Source organism: Nicrophorus vespilloides, unplaced genomic scaffold (assembly GCF_001412225.1).
Source record: "Nicrophorus vespilloides isolate i.1.1-1 unplaced genomic scaffold, Nicve_v1.0, whole genome shotgun sequence".
Taxonomy (NCBI): domain Eukaryota; kingdom Metazoa; phylum Arthropoda; class Insecta; order Coleoptera; family Silphidae; genus Nicrophorus; species Nicrophorus vespilloides.
In genome coordinates, this window is record NW_017095778.1 from 531,049 (window position 1) to 554,385 (window position 23,337).

General features: G+C 30.5%; 1 protein-coding gene across 3 annotated transcripts in view; it reads left to right on the top strand.

The window, feature by feature from the left end:
* The window catches only part of LOC108563744, a 46,516-nt gene extending 23,878 nt beyond the window's left edge, over nt 1-22,638 (top strand). Inside the window, exons 5-7 of one of the 3 annotated variants that reach the window (XM_017922506.1) lie at nt 20,262-20,423; nt 20,639-20,838; nt 20,897-22,638. In XM_017922506.1, coding sequence (XP_017777995.1) covers nt 20,262-20,423; nt 20,639-20,838; nt 20,897-21,284 — 750 coding nt within the window. In that variant the 3' untranslated portion in view covers nt 21,285-22,638. The remainder of the gene's footprint in view (nt 1-20,261; nt 20,424-20,638; nt 20,839-20,896) is intronic. The other 2 variants (XM_017922513.1, XM_017922522.1) reach the window with 2 other exon arrangements.
* Nucleotides 22,639-23,337: the final 699 nt, after the last annotated feature.

The following is a 23,337-nucleotide window of genomic DNA, read 5'->3' on the forward strand; positions in this document are numbered from 1 at the left end:
ACTACATTCTTTATGTTCCATTCATGTATTTGTTGTTCATTTTTCATTTTCAAATAACAACAATTTTCTGATGTAAAATTTAATGAAAATTACTTAATCAACATAACTTTTATTTTACTCAGTTTTCAGTGTTTTCAGAAAGCTTCATCTCTGTTCTAAATCAAGTTCAAATATGTTATTACAACTACAAATATGAACTTTACGTAACAGCTTTAAGTAACACATAAAATGCAAGAATTTGCAAAAGAAGCTATGAACATACTTGACAAGTACCAAGTAGCAAATTTATAAAATATAATTATATAATTTACGTAACTTTTTTTAAATTGTATTGATATTGATTTGTTATTCTCTTTCAAAAATCACTAATTTTTATATTTAAATTTAAAAAAAAAATACATAATCACAATTCATTGAATTTAAAAACTACTTTCATTTTACTCATATTTCTGAAATTTCAGAAAACTCTATTCTAAATCAAGTTCAATTATGTTAGTGCAACTGGAAATAGAAAGTTAAGCTTAAAAATTACTTAGAGCTTTAAGTAACACATAAAATGCAAGCTAAATAAGCTATGATCTTACTTGACATGTAAGTAGCAAATATAATTTACGTAACTTTCTATTGATATATTTGTTGTTCTTTTTCAAATATTACTAATTTTTATATTTAAACATTATTCAAAATTACATAATCACAATTATTACTTGACAAGCAGCAAATTTATAATATATTAAACTAAATTAAATTCTTGAAATAAATAAAAATACTTGTATAAATTATGTAATCTATACAGTAAATATACAAATAGAAAGTAGGCATTTTTTTTAAATGTTTATATTAACAATATTCAGTTAATTAATAATAAAAAATAATTGAAAAATCATTTTAATTTGGATTGAACATGTCGTGATTTCGGACGGACATTGTATTAAATAACCAATATGATTTGACACGTGTATCAAATTGGATTACAATATTAACACAATGCTCAAACGTGTTTTTTTTGCTAGTAACAATGTAATCTCTCTGTTTCGTAAATAATAAATTTAAAAAAATATATAGTGCAGCAATTTATTATACAATAATTTAAAAAAAAAATCATGAGATGAATAATTTTAAAGCAATTTCGATAATAGATATTGATATAAAAATTTTAGGAAATGTTAATTTTTTAATAAACTATTGTTTTACTTAGCAAGTATCAATTAGTTTGTAGCAGTTAAATTTATAAATAATTATAGGATACTTTAACTCTTTGACATACGAATAAAATATAAGTTACGAAAGAAAAAAATACGTTGATTTTGTACAGTTACTTTAGTTAATAATAATTGTTTTGTTAGTAAACCGCATATCTGTTTGTATCTATTACTATCATTCCGAAAAGTCTTTATTCAGTACTTGTAGGAGAGCTTAAAGAATTATTTAATTTAACTCTATTTTTTTTGAGTTGATTCCATTATTTGAATTAAATGTCTTTATATTATTAATATCCAATTCAATTTTTCTGATGAATTTGTTTTATCACTTGTTGATAAAGGTTTTACTCATTCACGAACAATTTTTTCATATAACTTCAGAACTTTCGCTTGAACCACTTAGTACACTTTCGTCAGAATTATTTATTTCTATACAATTTTACAGACTGAAAACTTTCGACGTCTGGGGACGCGTCATTGAATGTCAAAGAGGTTGATTGAATTTTTGATATTTTATGTACAATTACAAAATTTCGTTTATTATGTAAATTGTATGGAGAATTGTTGTAATATCATTACATTTAACAGTGTGAAAGTTTTGCACATTGCGAATGTGTTTATGCATTGGAATTGAATGTAGTTATTTGGAAACTCGATTTTATTGTTGCTGCAAAAGGTGTCTTCGGAGCAACGATGCAATCACGTAATTCTCGCCCGAAGGGCGCCCAATAATGACACACATCGAAGTTTGCACGTAAGAACGTGATCTCAATTTGGAAACAGTTCCTCGCATTCCACGCCGAATCCCAAAATCCCTGCACGACAACGACAACGGTCCGATAATGATTGACGAGAAAATGTACGAATCGATTGAAAAATTTCAATAACGCCCGGACCCTTCCACATCTCGTTACATTTTTACGTTGTTATATCCTCCTTCTTTTTTTTTCTTCTTTACTCTTCTTCTTGTTCTGCTTCCTTTCGAGGAGCCATCAATCACCTGACAACAGGCGCCGCCAGCTAAAAGGATAATTGAGGAAAGGGAAATTTCCTGCCTAATTAAGGCAGTGCTGTTGCGCAATGAATATTTACACGGTACACGGCGATGATGCCAAATTATTTTTCTTCTTCTGCTGTTGCTGCTGCTGCTGCTTCTGCTTCTTCGACATAAGAAACTCGTTGTTCAGGGGAGTCAACAAACCCGCAGAAATTGGCTCTCCAGTTTTCTTGGTTTTCTTCTTTTTTGGCGGTGCGGTTTTTTTTGCGCTGCAACCGCCCCGAGATACTCGTTACTCACTAGCGGGAATCGTTTTAATTATACCAAATACTTATCAACAGTTGGTCCCAACATGAACATGAATGATTTGCATTGATGGGGGCCGCCGCGCCGCTGACGTGAGCCGGGACTAATTCGATGTTCTCCGCAATTTCGATTCATCTTCTTCCATTTGCCCTGTCAGCTCATGAAATACCAATTCTAATACATCGATCAAAATTGGCCTCGGTGCTTTCATATTTCATACCACTTAAAACGACAACTTTATCATGCTCGAACGTAAAATGTATCATTGAAATCAAACTCAGAAAAATATCAATATTTTTTGCTTCAAACCATGATAGATTATATAATATTTTTTTAATTTCCTTTACTTTTTATCTCTATAATAATTAATTAATTAATTGTCAAATATTTCATCTTTGTTTATTAGAATTATCAAGTTTAATTTAATTTTCAAATATTCTTTATAAAATAGAATTTAATTAATTAATATTACCAGCATTTATTTAATTACTCGTTTACTTTGAAGATTTCAAAAGGATTTTATCAATTAAAAAATAAACTTCATACAGAATACACAAAAGTCGATAATAATACTTTGCTCGAGGACACTTTTCTCGAGTATCCTTGATTCAATTACTTTTGAGAGCAATTTTTTCGAATTACACATTTCTTTTTTGTATCTATTTTTAAAGGAATTTAATATACTCACAGATATACAAACAAAATTAAAGAATTGCAATATTTCATATCACATATCTAAGTAAATTATTGAGAAAGAAAAATCAGAAATCTGAATAATGTTTTTATAATTGTTTTGTATGAAATGTAATAAATTTAAGTTTACAAACTAACTAAATCACGTTATTAGTATTTAGTATTAGAAAACATTATTTATTCTTAGATTATTAATTATAGTAATATTTGTATAAAACAGTAGTTGTACATGTCTTCTGTAAATTAATTGTAAAGAAAACCTGTCTGAATTTCCTCTTTGCATAAATTTTTTTTAAAGACTTCAATATAATTTAAACAATAAAGTAAAATTATTTCATCCAAGTAAATTATTGAAAATGAATAAATGAAAGCTTTCTAATATGAAATATTAATAACGTGATTTAATTGATAATAGTTTGTAAACTTAAATTTAGAAAATTTCGTACAGAAATAATATAAAAACATTTCTAAGTTTTATTATCTAAATTTATTATTTTTTAAATAATTTACTATGATGTAATGTGTGAAATATTGCAATTCTTTAATTATAATAATAATGTTTATTTGTTAAAAAAAACTTATGTTGTTACAGTAGTTTTCTGTTGAATTGATCAATGAACATCGGTTGTTGAAAGTTAGAAAGCTCTGTGTGTGTGCATGTGTGAAAGGAAAGGAAACCAGTCTGAAGTTAAAATAATAATAATAATGTATGAAATATTATTGCGGATGCACGTAAAAATAAATAAACAAAGAGACTAGAGGTTCTCTGCCATTTGCAGCGCCCGGATTTTATTTCGTTTTTGCATTTTCGCCGGGCAAAAACCCGTCGGTGCGTAAAGTTGTCGAAAAATATAATGAGCTTAAGTATGAGCACGATGGTCGTTGCCCCCCTTCTCGGTCTTGATGAACTCTCTCGCATTATCCCTTATTACACCTTATAGCCCAAAAGGAAATACTTTTCGTATACCATGTATTATGCCCAATTAAATAGCCAGCAGCGGAGATGCAATTTGGGCATACCAAAAACCCACCACCCAATGTAGAGATGAAGAAGAAGAAGATGGTCGTAACGAAGATGAAGCGAAGAAGGAGAGAAAGAGAGAGAGAGAGTATAGACGAAACCGGAGGAACGGCGTAATGTGCAATAAAATAATAACGCAAGGATCGAACTTAATTGGATATTCGCAAATGGAAAGACACAAAAACGATTTTGATATTGTCTGTGCGTGCGTATGTTTGTTTGTATATTTATATATTTGTGTGCGTGTGTGTGTATACGCCAGCAGTAATAATAATGAAAGAAAAGGCCGTTTCCTGTCCGTCAAGGATTTCTGTTGAAATTTGAACTTTCAAAGCTACTGCCATGGCGTATATATAAAGTATGTCAAATATTAATTACTTTGGTTTTAAGTTACTGTTACTAAGTCGATCATGAAGGTCGCGCTGTTGCAGCCACCAGATAAAGACATTTTTATGCTAATTACGGCTGCAAAAAGAAAGAATAAAAAAACGTCGAGAAAACCATGTCACTTTAAGGCGAACAACATATAAACAATTAGCATTACCCCAACGAAGATATTTTCTTTTGTTTACTTTTCCCATTCTACCAATTCCTGCAATTGGTTGCCTAGCTCAAACCTCGCAAATTCCTCTATATTTAAGCGCCATATTCTTCTTTTTTTCGAGGATCGTCTTACCGTTTCGCTTCTTCGGTTACCACTTAGACAATTTTAACATCCTTCCATATTTTTATCCTCCTCCATTTCATTTTTTTTTTTGTATGCATTCGCGTACGTTCTACGTACATTCGTGTGTATAACTGTTTCGCACTTTTCCATACATTAATTATTTTCTCGTGCAGATGTTTTGTTTATTATAATCACATTTAAAGCCGCAGATGAGGAACGGCTCTCCGGAACATCTGCTTTTCGTGAGCCCCGAAAGGCTTCGAGATATCATCAAGGAAAATCAGATGCAAACCGTTCCAATTCTCCTTATTATTATTATTATTAAATTTTATATATTTTTTTATTAAACGCAATTTGTCAAGTCTCTTTTTCCACAAATTCCGATTTAATTAGTCCCTTCTTTTTGTGAATTCCTTCGAATTCGATTTTAATTAAGACTGTTCATCGTATAAATATTTGAAGAATTTCCCTTTTCTGTCTCTCTCTCTATATAAATATAAATTTTAATTTAATTTTTGAATTACTTATTTGCGCTTCGTCTCTCGCTGTCTTCGTTATTGCGATTTCAATAATAACCAATTAATCGGATTATTATACGCAAACAAAAATGACCCCTGGAAATTGCCGAGTTTTTTTCTCCTTCTCTCCTTCTTTTAAACAAAAAAAACTTGTTCAATTTACACGAGGTTAAGGCTAAACATGATCAGGATTGAGACGGTATTTATTTAATAATAAAAAAATGCTTTATCTCACCTTAATATAGTGAAATACGAGTGTTTTTCATCATTTTATATAACCTTTTAATATTCCTTGTTTATTTAAATTCATATAGAATTATATCGAAACAAAATTATGAACAGATTATAATTTAGCTACAATTTGGTTAATTTATATTACATTAGATTAGTGATTCTATAAAGCATCTGTGCATTAATGTTTCAATCAATTTTTCTATTTAAAAATATTATAGTAATTATTTTTTTCCTCTTAAATCTACTGAAATATCTTTTATCTATATTTTTTTTTTTGAAAATCCATGTACAAATTTGTCGTATTGAAATATACATATAAAGAATTTTTCGTTTGCAAAAATATACTATAAATATTGACTTTTTCTTAGAATGTTTACTGGTATAGTATATTATAAGTATATTTTTAAATTATATAATATTACGTTTGATTATGGATATACTAGATTCGATAAAGCTTCTAAAAATTAATGTTTCATTCCTTTTTTCTATACAAAAATATCATGAGGTTTATGAAATGTTTGTTAAAAACGATTTATTTCCTATTAAATCATTGAGAAAACTACTACTAACATTTAGATGTACTGAAATATTAATGAAATATCCTTCATATATAAATTATATTTGAAAATCTATGTACTAATTGGTGATATTGAAAAAGAAATATGAATAATTGTTCATTTGCAAAAATATACTATAAATATTTACTTTTTCTTAGAATTTTTACTGGTATAGTATATTATAAGTATATTTTTAAATTATATAATATTACGTTTGATTATGGATATACTAGATTCGATAAAGCTTCTAAGAATTTTATGTTTCAATCCTTTTTTGTATACAAAAATATCATGAGGTTTATGAAATGTTTGTTAAAAACGATTTATTGCCTCTTAAATCATTGAGAAAACTACTACTAACATTTAGATGTACTGAAATATTAAAGAAATATCCTTCATCTATGATTTTATTGAAAATCTATGTACTATTTTGTGATATTGAAAAAGAAATATGAAGAATTTTTCGTTTGCAAAAATACTATACTATAAATATTTACTTTGTCTTAGAATATTTACTGGTTTATTGGTTATATTCATAAAATTTATTAAATTACGTTAAATTATGGATATACTGGATTCTATAAAGCTTCTAAGAATTAATGTTTCAATGTTTGTTAAAAATGATTTATTTGCTCTTACCAAATTACTCTGTTGGTAAATTATTGACAAAACTCTATATATCCACCATCTATGACACTTTTTTGAATATCTATGTACAATTTTGTGATGTTGAAAAAGATATATTTCTTTTATGTCGTAATAATTTTGTTCAGAATCTGTTCATCAATGTGAACATCGAGTAAATCGCGGTTGACATCGATAGTTAACATTATGATAATTTTTAACATTAATAATTACTTAAATATATAGACTAAATCAGCCTGTTTGTGGTTTCCCTGTTGTCGAGTAGACCAAGAGCCAGAACATTATTATGTGACTCCAGTCTATCTTGGTATCTACTACTAAATGTTGGTATTGTGTCCTCGACCGTATCTATATGAAGATCTTCGTATATTTGTTTATTCTTGACGAACCCTTATAATATTTCTTAGGTATTTTGATTGAAAAAGATATGTAGATTTTTTTAGTTTGTAAAAGTATACTATAAATATTTTTTTAGAATTTTTACTAGTTTATTGGGTATATTCATTGAAATTATGATTATCTATGATTGTTTATATGTAAAGTTCTTTTATTTAAGTATTATTAATGTATAGTTTTTATTAGACAATTTCTTTTTTATATAATTGTATCCATTCGAAAGTGCATAAATTTATTGATACAACTATCATCTGTAGAACTTCTATGAAAGTGTATATAAAAAGTTATGATAATTAGAAAGAAGTATGCAGAAATTTAGAATGAGTTCTAGGTATGGGATGCATCGAGCCATCCCTGTATACCGTTTTCGAGTAAATTGCATTCCTCGTTGCATTTGGCAATACACACACACACACACATACGCCGAAATGAAGGTCTTTGGCCGGCCATTCACTCCCGAAAACAAAACGCAAAGGGGACAAAAAGAAATTAGCAGAAAGGAAGGAGAACGCGAGAGGAAGAGAGAGACCCCAGAGGCCCGGCGATGGTTGTTCGCGTTCCTCGTCCATCGCAAAGATCCGTTACGTAAGGGACGTAAAGGACGGACGGACGGAGGTTGTGGATGGGATTTCGGCTCGGTCGTGTTCTCTTCCTTACGCTCTCTCGTCCGTTCTCGCTCTTTCACTTCTCTCCGCTGTTTTTCTTTTCTTTTCTTTCTTTCATTATTTTCGGTTTGGGCTATCCACAGAGGAAGAATAAGAAGAAGGGAAGAAGAGAAGCGGACTGGGCCGTGCCCGCTCAACTGCATAGCGGAAACATGGTCCAACGAGAACACCTCTCTTCTCTTTGGCAGCAGAAGAACAAGAAGGAAGAGAGGACGAACGAAATAAAATAAAATAAAAAACGAAGAAGAGGAACGTCGTCCGAAGAGCAGAAACTGAAATAACAGAAGAGGAGGACGTACAAACATGAAGAGTGTGCGAGAGAGAATACAGAAAAACGCATTTGTTTTGGCCATTACTTATTTCGACCTCCTCCGCTACTCTTTCTTTTTCTTCTTCTGCTCGGCTCGTTTTTCCTGCCGGGGCCGAAGTGATTTTTAAAACACAATCAGCGCCCGAATGTCCCCATCTCAGCTGAATCGAATTCTCCGTTCGAATTTGCCCGATTAGATATTCAAAATTTTAAAAGCATTGCTAAATACTTTTTACATGCATCTTTCTCTTGCATAAATTCTTACAAAATTGATTGAACATACCAAAAAATATGAATAGTTTAATAGTTGTATCATAGTTATTTCATTGAAAGTATAGCAGATCTTCAAAAATTTTGATCAAAATTTTGATAATTGCAGCTATCAAAGATCATCAAACTGTTAGACTTAATGTTGCAAAATGAATACAGCTATTCCTTAGTTATTTCATGAAAAGTCTTGAAAACAGTTGAAGATTTTGCTTAGATATTTCATTGAAGCTATGGAATATTCTCAAACGATTCAAACAAATTAGACATATTTATTTCATTAAAATTCAGAAAGATTTTCAAAACCGTTGAACTAAATTGAAAAATGAATATGATTTTTATCCCATGAAAAGTTTTAAAGCCGTTGGACTAAATGTTGAAAAATGTTGCTTACTTAGTTATACCATTAAAAATATGAAAGATCTTGAAAATATTGCTTTTATCAATAAGATAAAAGCAATATTTTCAAGATATATCAATAAGATTTTGTTTATTAGTCTTAATATATTATCTAGATTACTACATATTTCAAAATAAAGTTTAAGCATGCAAATTAATGCTTTGATCACAATTTTGAAACAAATAATTGGATTTTACTTATTTATTTTATCGAAACTATGGAAAATTATCAAACATTGAAACATGAATACAGATTTTCTATAGTTATTTTATGAAAAGTTTGTTGAACATTTGGCTTAGATATTTCATTGAAGCTATGAAATATTCACAAACTGTTCCACAAAACTACTAAATTAGTCTTTACATTATCTAGATTACTACATATAACAAAATCAAGCTTAAGCAAAATAAAAGCTAATACTATAGTAAATAAAATAGTCTCATTTTTGTTATAGAAATTATTCGTTTTTCATATATATTAGCATATTTTTATGTACATACATATTTATTTGCGTATCTATATAAGCATACTTATTTTATACCTTAAATATATAAAATTGGATGTCCATTAAAACATGTTCATTATACAATTACGTGAATGAAACTGTAACGTATTTTCAATACGTTTTTGGAAACATTAATATTCTACCTTCATAAAGCCATTTATAACGTTAATTGCTTCTTTAAAAAATATACATTTTTATATTTAAAACAAAAAAATAAACCTTGGAAGTTTTGCGATTTTGCATAATTACGGGATTGTCGTACATGGGATTGTCGTCCGGTGTCCAATTTGTAGATTTAAATACACGATAAACGCTTCCCTTCGTGGTAAAACTCAATATATTTTCTCGTTATTCACAACAAATGCAGAAATACAATATTTAATTACTAAAGTAGAGCATAATTTATTGTATACCATAAATTTTTCCTTGATAATTACAGATTGTTTATTAAATATGAATATTAATATTAATAATAAAAGGAATACAGGAATACCTCGAATAATGCGGGTTTCGACTAAATCTTACATTGTTTGAAACCTAATCGAGGAAAATATATTTTTGTGTACTAATTTTTTACAATTTATTTTGTTCATTTGCTTTGAAAATTTCAAACCGTACTATAGTTAATCCGCACTGATCGAAGACGTTTCTATTTATTATAAATAATAATTCTATCACTAAGCTTTGTATATATGTTTAAGCATTTATTATATAGATTTTGCTTCATTTTTCATTAAAGCTATGGAAGATCTACAAACTGTTTGACTTAATGTTGAAAAAATAATATAGGTTTTCTCTTAGTTATTTTTATGAAAAGTCTTGAAAACCTCAAATGTTGAAGATCTTGTTTAGATATTTCTTTGAAGCTATGGAAGATTCTCGAACTTAGACTTAGTTGTTTCATTAAAACTAAAAAAATGTTTTCTAAATATTAATATTATTTGAAGACTAAATGTTGAAAAATGAATATGATTTTGGCTCCATTATTTCGTTAAAAGTATTGAAAAGTCTTTAAAAATTGGACTAAATTCATCAAAGTCATGTTGAAAAGTAAATATCATTTTCGCTTACTTTTACAGAAAGTATGAAAGATCTAGAAAACTTTTTTTTAGAATTTATTTTGCTCATTTACTATGCTTTGAAAATTTCAAACCGTACTATAGTGAATCCGCACTGATCGAAGCCATTTCTATTTATTTAATATAGATTATAAAGAATAATTCTATCACTAATCACTATATATATATATATGTTTAAGCATTTATTGCATAATAAATTATGTTTATTGTTATTAATCTAATAAATTTAAGAAATTGCATTTACGTGTGAAAACATGTCGTAACAATTATCTAGTTATCATAATGTTTAGAATATGACTTAAACAAATAAAATCTAAGCTAATATACATTTTACAGCTCGTAAACTATGATTTTGAGCGTAATTAAATTGTAGATATTCAAGCGTGCAAACTAAATTTGACGTTGACGGAATCATTGGAAACTCGATATATAAATTGCACTAGGCCATTCAATTGCTGTTCTCTTATAATCTAAACCTTTGTGCACGTCGAGTTAATTAGTTGGCGATTTACAATTAATGGAATTACTGCCTCCACGGCTTCGCAATTACACATTTCCAATATACGTTATATTCTTGTTTGATTTCAATATACCTCATGTTCCGTCCATTGCGTAAATTCACCTATTTACCAAAGCTGCTGATTAGTTTCGTTTAAATTTAACGTGCGCTTCAGAATCAATTGAATTGATTGTATTGAAGTTCAACTGGAGCTGCTATAAATGATTTTCACTTTGTTAATTAGAAAATGTCGATTTGTGTTTTGGAAAAGTTTCAAATTTTTGATTGTAGAATATGGACAAAAAAATAATGTATTGAAAAATTTAATAGTTTTGGATAAAAGGTTGAAATAATTTGAATACTAAATATTGTTTATTTATAAAATGTCGATTTAATTTTAGAAAAAGTTTAGATCATTGAAGATGAAGAAAAAATTACAACTCATCAAAAAATTGAATAGTTTGAGAGAAACTATTTTGACAAGAAGGATATTTCAGTTATTATGTCAAGTCATGTTAATGATTTTCCTATGGTGATTTGAAAGATGTCACTTTTAGCCTCCTTCAGGTGGTTATTTTGTTTGCAACTGTCAGTTCAGGGTTAACTATAACAAGAGTGCGAAAACGAACATTTTCAAGATACTTTTTTATGTCGTGTAATTTTATTCACAATAAGTTCATCTATGAGAACATTGAATATATTTAAGATCTGCGATTCCACTATTTTCTTTCACTGTGAATCCGTTACTATCTTTAACATTGTCATTGCCTGAAGGTCCATATGCTGAACCTCATTCATTTGACTGTCTATCTGTGATGAACGATGGCCCTATTGATGTAAGCACCGACACGGCTCACAAAGGGCCTGGCTTAACCAGGATTTGAACTTGCGCACACTAGCTCATTGGTAGGGTGACTTAACCATTCGACTATTAGTCGCCCTCTTTTTATTCAAATATTTTCGTTTTTTCCATAAAGCAAAAAAAAGCTGCTGAAGCTGACAAAGAGATATGTACAGTTTATGATATTGATTATTTAACAGAAAGCACGTATCAAAATTGGTTTAAAATAATTTGGAGACTTTTCATTCAAAGATGATCAATATTCTGATCTATCTACTGAAGTTTATGATGATCAAATCAAAGTCATAATTGAATTGGATCGTAATATAACTGTGTAAGAGAGTGCAGAGAGGTTAAATATATAACACACAACTGAAAATCACTCAAATATCTTGGAATTTCGCAATATACGCAAGAATTGTCAAAGATTCACTTAATATTTGCAATGTCCATCTCAAACGTAATTGAATCATCACTTTCTTTAAACGAATCATCAATGGCGATGAAAAATAGATTGTCTATAATAACATCAATCGAAAACAGTCATGATCCAAACTTGATGAAACCACATCGAAAACTGAGTTGCATCAAAAAGATCAAATGTGGTGGAATTTGCAAGGTGTTGTGTATTTTGAGATGTTTCTTCAGATGTTTACTTTTAGCAACTAATGAAACTGGAGGAAAAGTGGCCAGAATTGGCATTCCATCAAAACAATGCAAATCCTCACCGTGAAAAATTATTGGAGCTTCATTGGGAATTATTTCGAAATTTAGAAAATTTAACTAATTATAATGAGCTTAAATCGCATTTTCTTCAGTTTTTTGCTAATAAAGATGAGAAATTCTATGAGCGCAGAATCATGAAGTTGCCAGAAAGATAACAAAATGGAAAATTTATAATTGATTAAATTGTATTCTTTGTATACATTCACACTAACAAATCGAACCTACTTTCTTTCCGACCCAATAGTTTTATACAATTTTTATAAGAAATTGGTGATTTTAAATATAATTAGCTTTATAACTATTAATGGTTCAATAGTTATAAAGAAAAGTGATATTCTGTCATTTTATGTGAGAAATAATTCTTTTATTTAAAAATAACTCCTGATTAGTAATAAATTATTAATTAAGAACTTCAAAGCCAATCAATCAAAATTAATGTAATTAAAGTATTTCCTATATCTTTCTAAGTAAAATTGAAAAACAGTATTTCTTTTATATATTTATTAATTATTTTCCAAACACAAATTCTAGACTAAAAATTGAAACTTAATTATACACGGAAAATATATTTTTCTGTGCTTTCTTTAGTCACTATAAAAATATATAAAAAAGTTATTCTTAAATAAATGAAAAATTGTTATATCAAATTTATATAATTAGCTAAATTAAATTTACATAATATTAGGAAATAAATGCACTTTTTATTAATTATTTTTCACAATATTTGTCATATTTTGTTGTTATTAAAATACATTTAGTATTTTAAAGTTAATGTATTTTTTGAAGAACTATGATTCATCGTGTATGAATACAATTTTTTTTTAATATAATATAAGCAATATTATTAATAGCATTGGCAGTGATTCTGAAATGTAATATTAATATAATTTGTGATGAGCTGCTGATACAAATGTATGGTTGCAGCTTTAACGATTTCAATCTAGATTGGGCGAACGTAGACCAAACATTGTAGACCGTCTGCAAGAATACTGTATTATAAAGAGAACCTTCAATCAGTCATCAGACTTTCCAGACAAAAAAAATACTAACAAACAAAAAATATGAATGATTCTAACCGCAAACCAATAGAAAACGGAATAAATATTATTGTCCACGATGACGCGCGCTCTCTGTGGTGTGTATGTATGTGTATTTATTTATTTAATTTTTTTTTCGTAGTCGGATTTGTTTTAAATTGTTAGTAGTAGCCGTCCAAATGATATGGCCTTGGTGCATTTTGCCGACCTCAATTCGAAGCGTTGCACTTTTTCAATGTCTTTTGCGCGAATTTAACGTCCCCCACACACACAACACACGCAAGCAAACCGTAGTGGCTTCGTCTCACTCCTGACAATAGAAATGCAAATCCGACGTTCCTTCCAAATTGTTTTTCAAGTATGCTAATGATTTTCATACCCAAAAAGAAAACCTTCGTCGTCGGATATGATTCGGTTCTTTTTACGTTTTCGAATTTAATTTGTTTTCTCTCTCTCTCTCTTTATCTGACTTAAGACTCGATTATTTGCGGATCGAGAAAGTGGGTTAAGGGCTTTAAGGCTAATTAATTAAGTAATTGCGGATTGTAATTGATATTTTTAAATTGTAGTTTTGTTTATTTTCGTACGTTTTTGGGTTGTTAGTCATGTCGGATGGGCGAGTGAACATTAATGTAAATAATGTGGAGGAAATGAAAGAAGCTATGTACTTTATAGATATAATTTTGAAATGTTTGCCAACATAATGAAGAAATTTGGTAAACGAATTTTATTAAGAGATTGATTATTTTATAACTACTATCATGTTTCAAACTAATTCGAATAGAAATTTGATCCATATAGTAAATAATTAAATAATTTCGAATAACTTTGAACTGATTTATTTTGTATATAAAGTATACATCTAAAACTTTGATATTGAATTCTTGTTGATTATATAAATTTATATATTTTTGCTTTAGAAATTGTATTTAAAACTGCAAAAATTGCTAACTACACATAAATTTAGAAATCTGAATTAAAATCAATATGTGCGACATTTTCTAGGCTGTGATTATTTGTACAATTTTCCAAAAAGTTTTATTTTGTCTTAAATTAAATAATTTTGAAAACACTGACTGATTCGCTTCTTTTTACGTTTACAAATTATATTTTTCTCTCCCTTTTTCTCTGACTTAAGGCTCGATTATTTTTCGGATCGAGAAAGTGAGTTAATGGTTTTAAGGCTAATGAATTAAATAATTGCGGATTGTAATTGATATTTTGAAATTGTAGTTTTGTTGGTTCTCGTACGTTTTTAGGTTGTTAGTCTTGGCGGATGGGTGAATGTGCACATTAATATAAATAATGTGGAGGAAAAAAAAAGAAGTTATGTACTTTATAGATATCAGTTGGAAATTTTTGTCAAAATAAGGAAGAAATTTAGTAAACGAATTTCATTAAGATTTTGTACAACATATAAGTAATGATAGTTTTATATCTACTATCATGTTTCAAACTAATTCGAATAGAAATTTGATCCATATAGTAGAATAATTTTAAAATAACTAATAAATAATTAAAAAAACTTTAATATTGAATTTTTGTTTATTATATAAATTTATATATTTTTGCTTGTTCATATTTTCAAAAATATTTACAAATTTTAACACTGAGAAATTTTATTTAAAAGCTGCAAAAATTGATAACAACATATAAATTTTAAAAACTGAATTAAAATCAGCATGTGCGATATTTTCCAGGTTGTGACTATTTGTACAAATTTCCCAAAAAGAAGTTTTATTTTGTCTTAAATTAAATAATTTTGAAAATAATAACGTAAAACGAAGCGTTACGTTTACTCTCTTTTTCTCTGACTTAAGGCTTGATTATTTTTAGGATCGAGAAAGTGGGTTAAGGGTTTTAAGGCTAATTAATTAAATAATTGCGGATTGTAATTGATATTTTGAAATTGTAGTTTTGTTTGTTCTCGTACGTTTTTAGGTTGTTAGTCATGGCGGATGGGCGAATGTGCACATTAATATAAATAATGTGGAGGAAAAGAAAGAAGCTTGAGAAGATGCGAAGAAGAAGGAAAGGAGTTTTAGTTTGAATAAACACGAGGTCGATACACCAACTATAAATATTATTTTGTAAAGTCTACAAGAACATTTTTCGTGTGCATGTGCACACACAGACGGACGGAATCCGTCGAGGGGGGAAAAAAAATTATCAAATTCATATTTATTAGCAAAGCAAAGTCCATTCACATCGACTGCAACGAGAGCCGCATACGACGTGTACGAAAAATTAATATGGTCTACAAAAAAAAAAGCAGCGCACTTATACATAAGAATATTTTAGTGTGTATATATATATATATATATGCATGCTCATACAAATATGTGTGTGTGCAAGGCTGCGAGAGACAAGGGGGGGAGACAGTGCCGCGCCGAAAATATTTGGGCGTCCCCCCTTTCGGTTCCCCCCATATATTTTTTTTATTGTTTTTTTTTTTGTTGAACTGGGCAGAGTCTCTAATCGCATTTGACTTTCGCAAAGTCAACGGAATGTTGCGCTCGTACATCGACTGCACGGACTTGCACTTATCCCCATCCTTGTCTCTCCTACGCTGTTGAGGTTTGCGAGCGGACGGCGCGACTATAGACCGGTGGGTCTACCCCAAATTCTGCCGAATCCGCGGTGCATATCATACACGTTCACATATGCACACACTCGTACACGGACACAACGAACGCACTCACACCGATGCAGGCAGTGTGAATAAACTCTGCGAGACTTGTTTTCGAGCTGCTTAATGTGTTGCTATCTATGCAATAATAGTGACTAGACGAAAATACAAGCCCACTGGTTCTTTCATCAATTGCTCACCATCGAGCAGGACCGTAACCAGACTCATTTCCACTTCCAATTCACACAGCACACGCGACGCGTTTGCTGCTATATTTAAACGCGTTATTATTGAATCATCTCTCTCCTCTGAAAAACTTTCAGTTTTATTTTCATGATTTCATAACAATTTTTATAAACCTTCTTCCACACTATACAAGAGACATAATTATAGTTTATTAGCACCAATATATAACCAATAATAGTTCTTCATGTTGTAGACGCAATGGTATAATGATACCATCAAATAAATGAAGATAATGTATAAATAGAATTAAGTACAATTATAATTTTGATACATTTACACTATTTCTAAATCAATACAAATTTGTTTTAAAATATATACCAAAATAATGAAGTAATTAGAATATTTAATGCTTTTAAACTAATTTCAAGAAGGAATTCGACATAAATATACTAATTTCTTAACTACTTAATTACTTAACTTTATAGATATGAGTTTAAAAAGAATGCCAAAATAATGAAGAAATTTGGTAAACTTGAAAATTTCATTAGGATTCTGTACAATAACGATAATTTTAAATCTACTTTCAATTTATTATTTCATATGCTTCAAACTAATTCGAATTTGTTATAATAAATTTTTGATATTGAAATATTTTTGAGAAATATTTATAAATTTTAACAATGTTAAATTTAAATATGTTATTTTTTTATTAATACGAAGTTTTTCTTTTAACTGTTAACATTTACTTCACTAATTACAATTAGAAACTGTAAAAATTGTTAAAAAAATTAAATATGTACGAATTTTTTCCAGGCTGTAATTCTTTATACAATTTCTCAAAAAAAAGTTTTATTTTATCCTAAATTAAATAATTTTGAAGTCAACAACTGTAAAAGTTATATCATGTTTATATGTATATAAAGAAATTGCTTTTTTTTACGAGTTTTTTTATTATTTTTAAACTGTTTTCTTTTGGGAATCGTATGACCTTAGTTTATAAGTCTTTTGATGTATACATTTCTACAAATATCAAGTTGTTATTTGAATATTCTTTTAACTTAATCCATTTTTCTCAACTTGTACAAAAAAATGTATTTTCATATGGGTATAATATTTTTATTTTATTGAGAATTAAATGTTTTGAAAGTTTTACTCAATTTTCGAAACAATATTGATATTTCCATTAATCAATAATATTTGCTTCTATTCTTGATTGAAATGAAAACAGTAAAAATGAAAGCTGTAATTGTATTTAAAATTTGTTAAAATATTTTAGACATGTATCTATTAGACAGTAAAGTTACCGAAATGTAAAACAGACAGTATGCAAAGTAAATACGAAAATTCAAGGTTTCCAATGTACATTGGGTCAAGTAGGCCAATGTTATTTGAGGCGTCAAACATTGCTCATTTCGAATGCAACTTGTTGAATCGTGTACTACTACGGCCTAAGCGAATTGCTAATCCAATTATATCACATAATTGTATTAGAGATTATTCTCAAGACAACGCATAATTTCGACGCTCATTCAACAAGCTACTTTATAGTTTGCTAAGTACCAATTACTGTCATTATACGCATTAACACTTGTTGTTGTTGTTGTTTCATATGATAAAGCGTACACTGTATGTTAGTAAATATTACAATAATGGAGAACATTGAAATTTACTCAAGAAATTCTTTGGTAATTGGATTTTTATTTCGTTTCATTTAGTCTCTAGCCAATAAAGTAAAGACAATGCAAACGCGGTTGTATTTACCAGTATGTATACGAATGGCCTTCTGACAGCCTTGACCTTCATCCTCCTAGACTATTAACCGTGGTCAGTTTGCATTGAAATGAGATGGTGTGAAATTACTCGACATTTCCACTTGACGTCAATACTATAAATGCAACGATGCATTCAACAATTCTCAACCAATTTCTAACATCAACCGAAAACATGCATCTTTTCTCTCTCTCTCTCACACACACTCGACCCGTTTCTTTTTTTTGTGCACTTTGGCAATATCTCATCGAAATATTTCGTAACGTATTTTTTTTATTGTTTATCAACGGTGACGTTGGTATTACTTATCCCATAGTATTGTTTGTTTTCTCATATCACCTAAGTCATCAAAGACACAAACAAGTTCATTCGTTCCTAATAAATCTTTTGATTTAATAAGAATAAATAAATTAATGTTGTATTTTTTTGTTGCTTTATGAGGATTTTGATTTAGTCGATGTGTGTACAAAAAAAAATACGTTTCCAAGAATCGAAAAAAAAACGAATTGTGAAATTTGTCTTGTTTAGGGTCGCCATTAAATACAAATATTAGAATTACAAAGAAGCTCCCATGTCCACTGAAATGTGTGTTATTAAGGAAGTAGGAGGAAATGAACGTCTGCGCTGCTATTCTAAAACCCAATAATTAGCCTTGAAGGACTCGTATTATTTTCGATCCTATAAAATATGTTTCATTTAACTTTATTCCAACAATCATCCTTACATTGTTGTAAATCTTATTTGTGTATATATATATATATATTTAGTTTGCGATCAATAAAGGAAGTGCATTCTGTGTGTAATGCTTTTTTCCTTGGGTTTTATTATTCGTGTGTCATCGGCGAATGTTTACGCAATTCATATACAAACTACATGTCTAGACGTTTATTCTAAATATTTTATTCCAATGAAATCATACCGAAATGTCACAACTTTTTATTTTTAAAGTTAGATAAACAAGAGGTCATTGATTCGTTTTGTAAAAAAAAAAGAAGAAAATGATTGTTTCTTCTGTTTAATTTTATTTACTTTCGTTTTGTTTTGTTTATATTGCATTTCTATGGAAATGGTGTCGAAGTAATTTTGGTGTCGTGTTAAGGGTGGGAATGGAAGAAGGCAAGAGAAACAAAAAAAGAATGAAAACGAACAAAACAAAATAAAAAATGTTAAAAGCTGACCCAGTTAATATCAATTTGGCAGTCGAGCAAATTGCAGTTTGAAACATCATATTTAATGGTGAAACGAAACAATAAAGGATCCGAGCGAACAGAAAGGAAAGAAGAAGGAAAAAAAAGTGAAAGAGAAAGATGGAGAGAAAGGAATGAGATGTGATGAGAGGAGAAAAGGAATGGAGAAGCAAAGCGAGTCGAAGAAGGCTGCAGCAATACCGTTGTTCTCGTCTCCTATACGTTTACTTGACCTCAGTCGTCCTATATTTGGCCATTATCCTTAAAAACAAAGAGAAATTATATTCGACATATCCTCTGACCATCCGAGATCCCTTAATAATTACGCAACGCCCGATTCTCGGAAGGGGCAGGCGAATTCGAAGAAACCCTGGCCCGGTGCCCATTTCACGTAATATTTTTGTTTTTTTTTTGTTTGATCCTCCTTCTCGAATCCACCTCTTCGTGCTTCCTCTTCCTCCTCCATATTCTTCTTTATTATTATTTTTTTTTATTCTTGTTGCATTATTATTTCTCATTTTATTTTATTCAAATTGGGTCTTTTTCCGATGAAGCAGCAGCAGCAGCAGGTCATTTAGTCCTGTTTCCGAGGGTTCGTAACAAATGTTATCATTGAAATGCCATCACGCAAACCACATTTACATGCGCTTTTTCCCCACTGCGAATCTCTCTTTCTGTTATTTTTGTCTCCCGGCTCCGAATTATCTATATAAAAGGACGAGCAATTTGAATATTTATACATTTTTTTTTCTTTTTGGAGAATTACCGCATTATATAATTGTGTGTGTACCGTTATGTGCTTGTCGGGGAAAAAAAAAGAGGACACCGCAAGAGTGCCCCGGAAATATAGGACAATGTTCTGATGATGATGATGATGATGTGCAATTTTGAGTTACACTTGGAATTATGTAATTTCGTTTTCAGCTGGTCGAGTCTCACGTGTGCAATAGCGCCGAGGAAATCTGCGACGGGGCCATCACCAATGGCATCAAAGAAACCGGCAACAGTCATTCGACGACAAATGGAAGTATCATTACTATGACTCTGAAGAATAATCATCTAATTGTAGAGACAGAGGAGAGAAACGTATGAAAGTCAGACTTTAATTTATGTGTTTCACACTCACTTCCAAATGAAAAACCACCTAACTGTATACCCTACTTGTTCGCTTTAAAAAAACTTGCTTCTTCTATGTGTAACCTTCCGTAAAACTATAGTTTTTTTTAGTGCTGTTGCCTTGATTGTTTTTCGCATTTGTTGGGAATGGATTATTTTCGTAACGTGTCGCTCTTTGGTTTTAGGATATCGAGGAGGACAGCAGAGAGACGACTATGAAGTATTCGCCAGGTGCGAGGGATAGCGTGTTCGTGGTTGAAGTGCAGCAGGGTGTGAGGAGGAGTCCGAGCGGCGGAGCTTATGGGGCTGACGATATGAGAGGAGCTAACTATAATTACAGGCATCAGAAACACCAATGCGCGCTTGTGCACAACGAACCCGACACGTGAGGCTCTTTATTCTTGCACATAATTTGAAGTTTATTTTAATTTTGGTTTATCTAGGGACAGCGAGGAAGACCAACTTGGAGATAGTTACTATCAGGAGGATTCCGGAGATTCAGGAGAGGATTCGCCTGAAGTGCAGGAGATGGTGACGTGCAGGACCGGACTATCGCAGTCGAATCAGAGCTTGGCCAACCAAAGCTACAGCTATGGGAATCAGCAAGGATACGATAACGGCTTCTACGGTTATCCCACGTACAGTGGCTACATCAACGATGAACCGCCGCAGAAGCTGGAGGACAGCAGCAAACCGAAGATCACCTCCGCCGTCTACAAGAGTCCCAGGACTTCCGATCAGATGGACCCGTTGCTCTCGGATCTGTCCGTGAAACGGGTGGAGGATGTCGAGGAGCAAATTAGATCGGGCGACGCCACCGGAGATGATTGAGCCGTTCGCTCACGGTGACGAGAGCAAAACAAAAGGCATCCGATCCCATATAAATCTCGCTCGATTGTCCTTCGCCTCGTTCGTTTATTTTTTGCTTCTTCGTCTTTGGGGGCAGCTGCGAGGAATTCTTCGGTTTGTTGTACGCCGTTTTGGGCCGGAGCGGGAGGAGGCGTTGGCATCCCATGCAAATATTTGTAGGTATCAATTTAATTTCTGACGTTGTTTTATTTGGAAGGGTGTAAACTGCGCTCCTGCCTCATCTTACCTCACATTCTCCTCCTCTTCATCCGCCGCTGCAGCCGCCTCCTGCTGCTCGTTTTGTGGTTCTTAGTTTTTTGGGTAGGTGAGGAGGAGGAGAAGAAGAGGTGCAAGAAGAGTGCGAAACCTGTTCTGTCCTTTTATTACAGTTTAAAGACCCATGGGTCAAGTCAGGTTATTCCAACATGCGATCCGAGCGCACACACATACTACATATACTATATGGTTCCTCCCAAAAAATATTTTTATGAAAATTACGAGGAAGATCAGAGTAGTCTTCTTAGAAACGCAAACTCCAGTTTTCTTGGACTCTCCTCTTCTTACCATATATACACAAACACACACACACCAGGCTCACTTAAATAACAATTTCGCAATTGCATCATTAACAGTTTTCGCTCTCCGAAGGCTGGGAACAATTTTAATTGAAAGGTGTAGTTGTATAAATCAAACTAAAAGAAGGACGCGTGGAATACAAAATAATACATATAATAACCACTGCTGCGGAGCGTTTTTTTTTGGGGATGGCTTTATAATAATATTTTAAGGAAGAAGCGCAGCTGTTGATTTTTATTATTTTTGTAAATTGATCAGAATCGCTCGAGAAACATTCCCGACCAATTAATTAGCTCCACTTTATTATTATGTAAATAAAGGCCGTGGGACGAGGAGGGAATGAAAATACATAACTTTTGAAGAGTGTACGTATTCATATTTTTTTTTGCAACACTAATTAATTGGAAACGTTTTGTTCCTCATATTTGCAAACTCACACTGGATGTACATAAATTTATCCACCAATTAGATAAACATCGCTATGGTGCGGAGATCGTCATCTTGTTCATCAGCTTTTGGTGTCTTTAAAAGCGTTTCCAGAGAGCGAGTACGGAGCTGTATGATACTCATCTAAATGTGAGAGAGTCCTGTCTCTGCGCTGCACGTTTTGCTGCTGTTATAACTGACGTTTCGCGTGCATAAAAAACACATTATTTTAGGGTACAAATTGTGAATCAAATTCATTATATTTGCCATTTATTTTATACAAATATGCGAAGGATTTACGAATTCGCTTCAGGCTCTAATATATTTATTGAAACACAACAATTTATAATTAATTTATAGAAATTTTATATTAGTTATTTTATTAAGTTTAACTAAAAGGTACATAAAGCACATGAGAAAAAAAGAATGTTAATCATTGATATTTAATTACATTAATTACTATTTTAATTCATACATAGAAATATGATATTTAACTTCTTTATTAAGTTTATTAAATATATACAGTATAAGATAAATGTATTAAATATTTTAAAATTTTAGTAAAAGTTTACTAATTCCTATAAAAAAGTTACACTATTTTGTATTAATATATCATAAATTAGATTTTTTGTTCTATAATAAGTTTAAGATTTCAAACGTTGAATTATTACATTTAAATCAATATTTTTTCTTTCAGGATTCAATTAAAATTAACACAAACTACTGAACAATTTAAAAAACGATAATTGTCTATAGTTTTAATAATTCATTAGTGAAATTAAACAGATTTTTATTTCAATTTAAATATTGTAAATAATATTATTATTGTTAAATGTGAGAAATTAATGGTAATTGAGAAAAATTCTTCGTTTTGTATACAGTTTTTTTTTGTATTGGAAGATAAATGTTAAAAGAATGCAATGAGAGTGGGCTAGGCCATGCAGAACCTACATTCCGCTGCAGATAGACTCTTTTAGAATATGAAATTAAAGGAACAGCGAGAAATGCGTAGAAGAAGAAAAAATGCGATAGG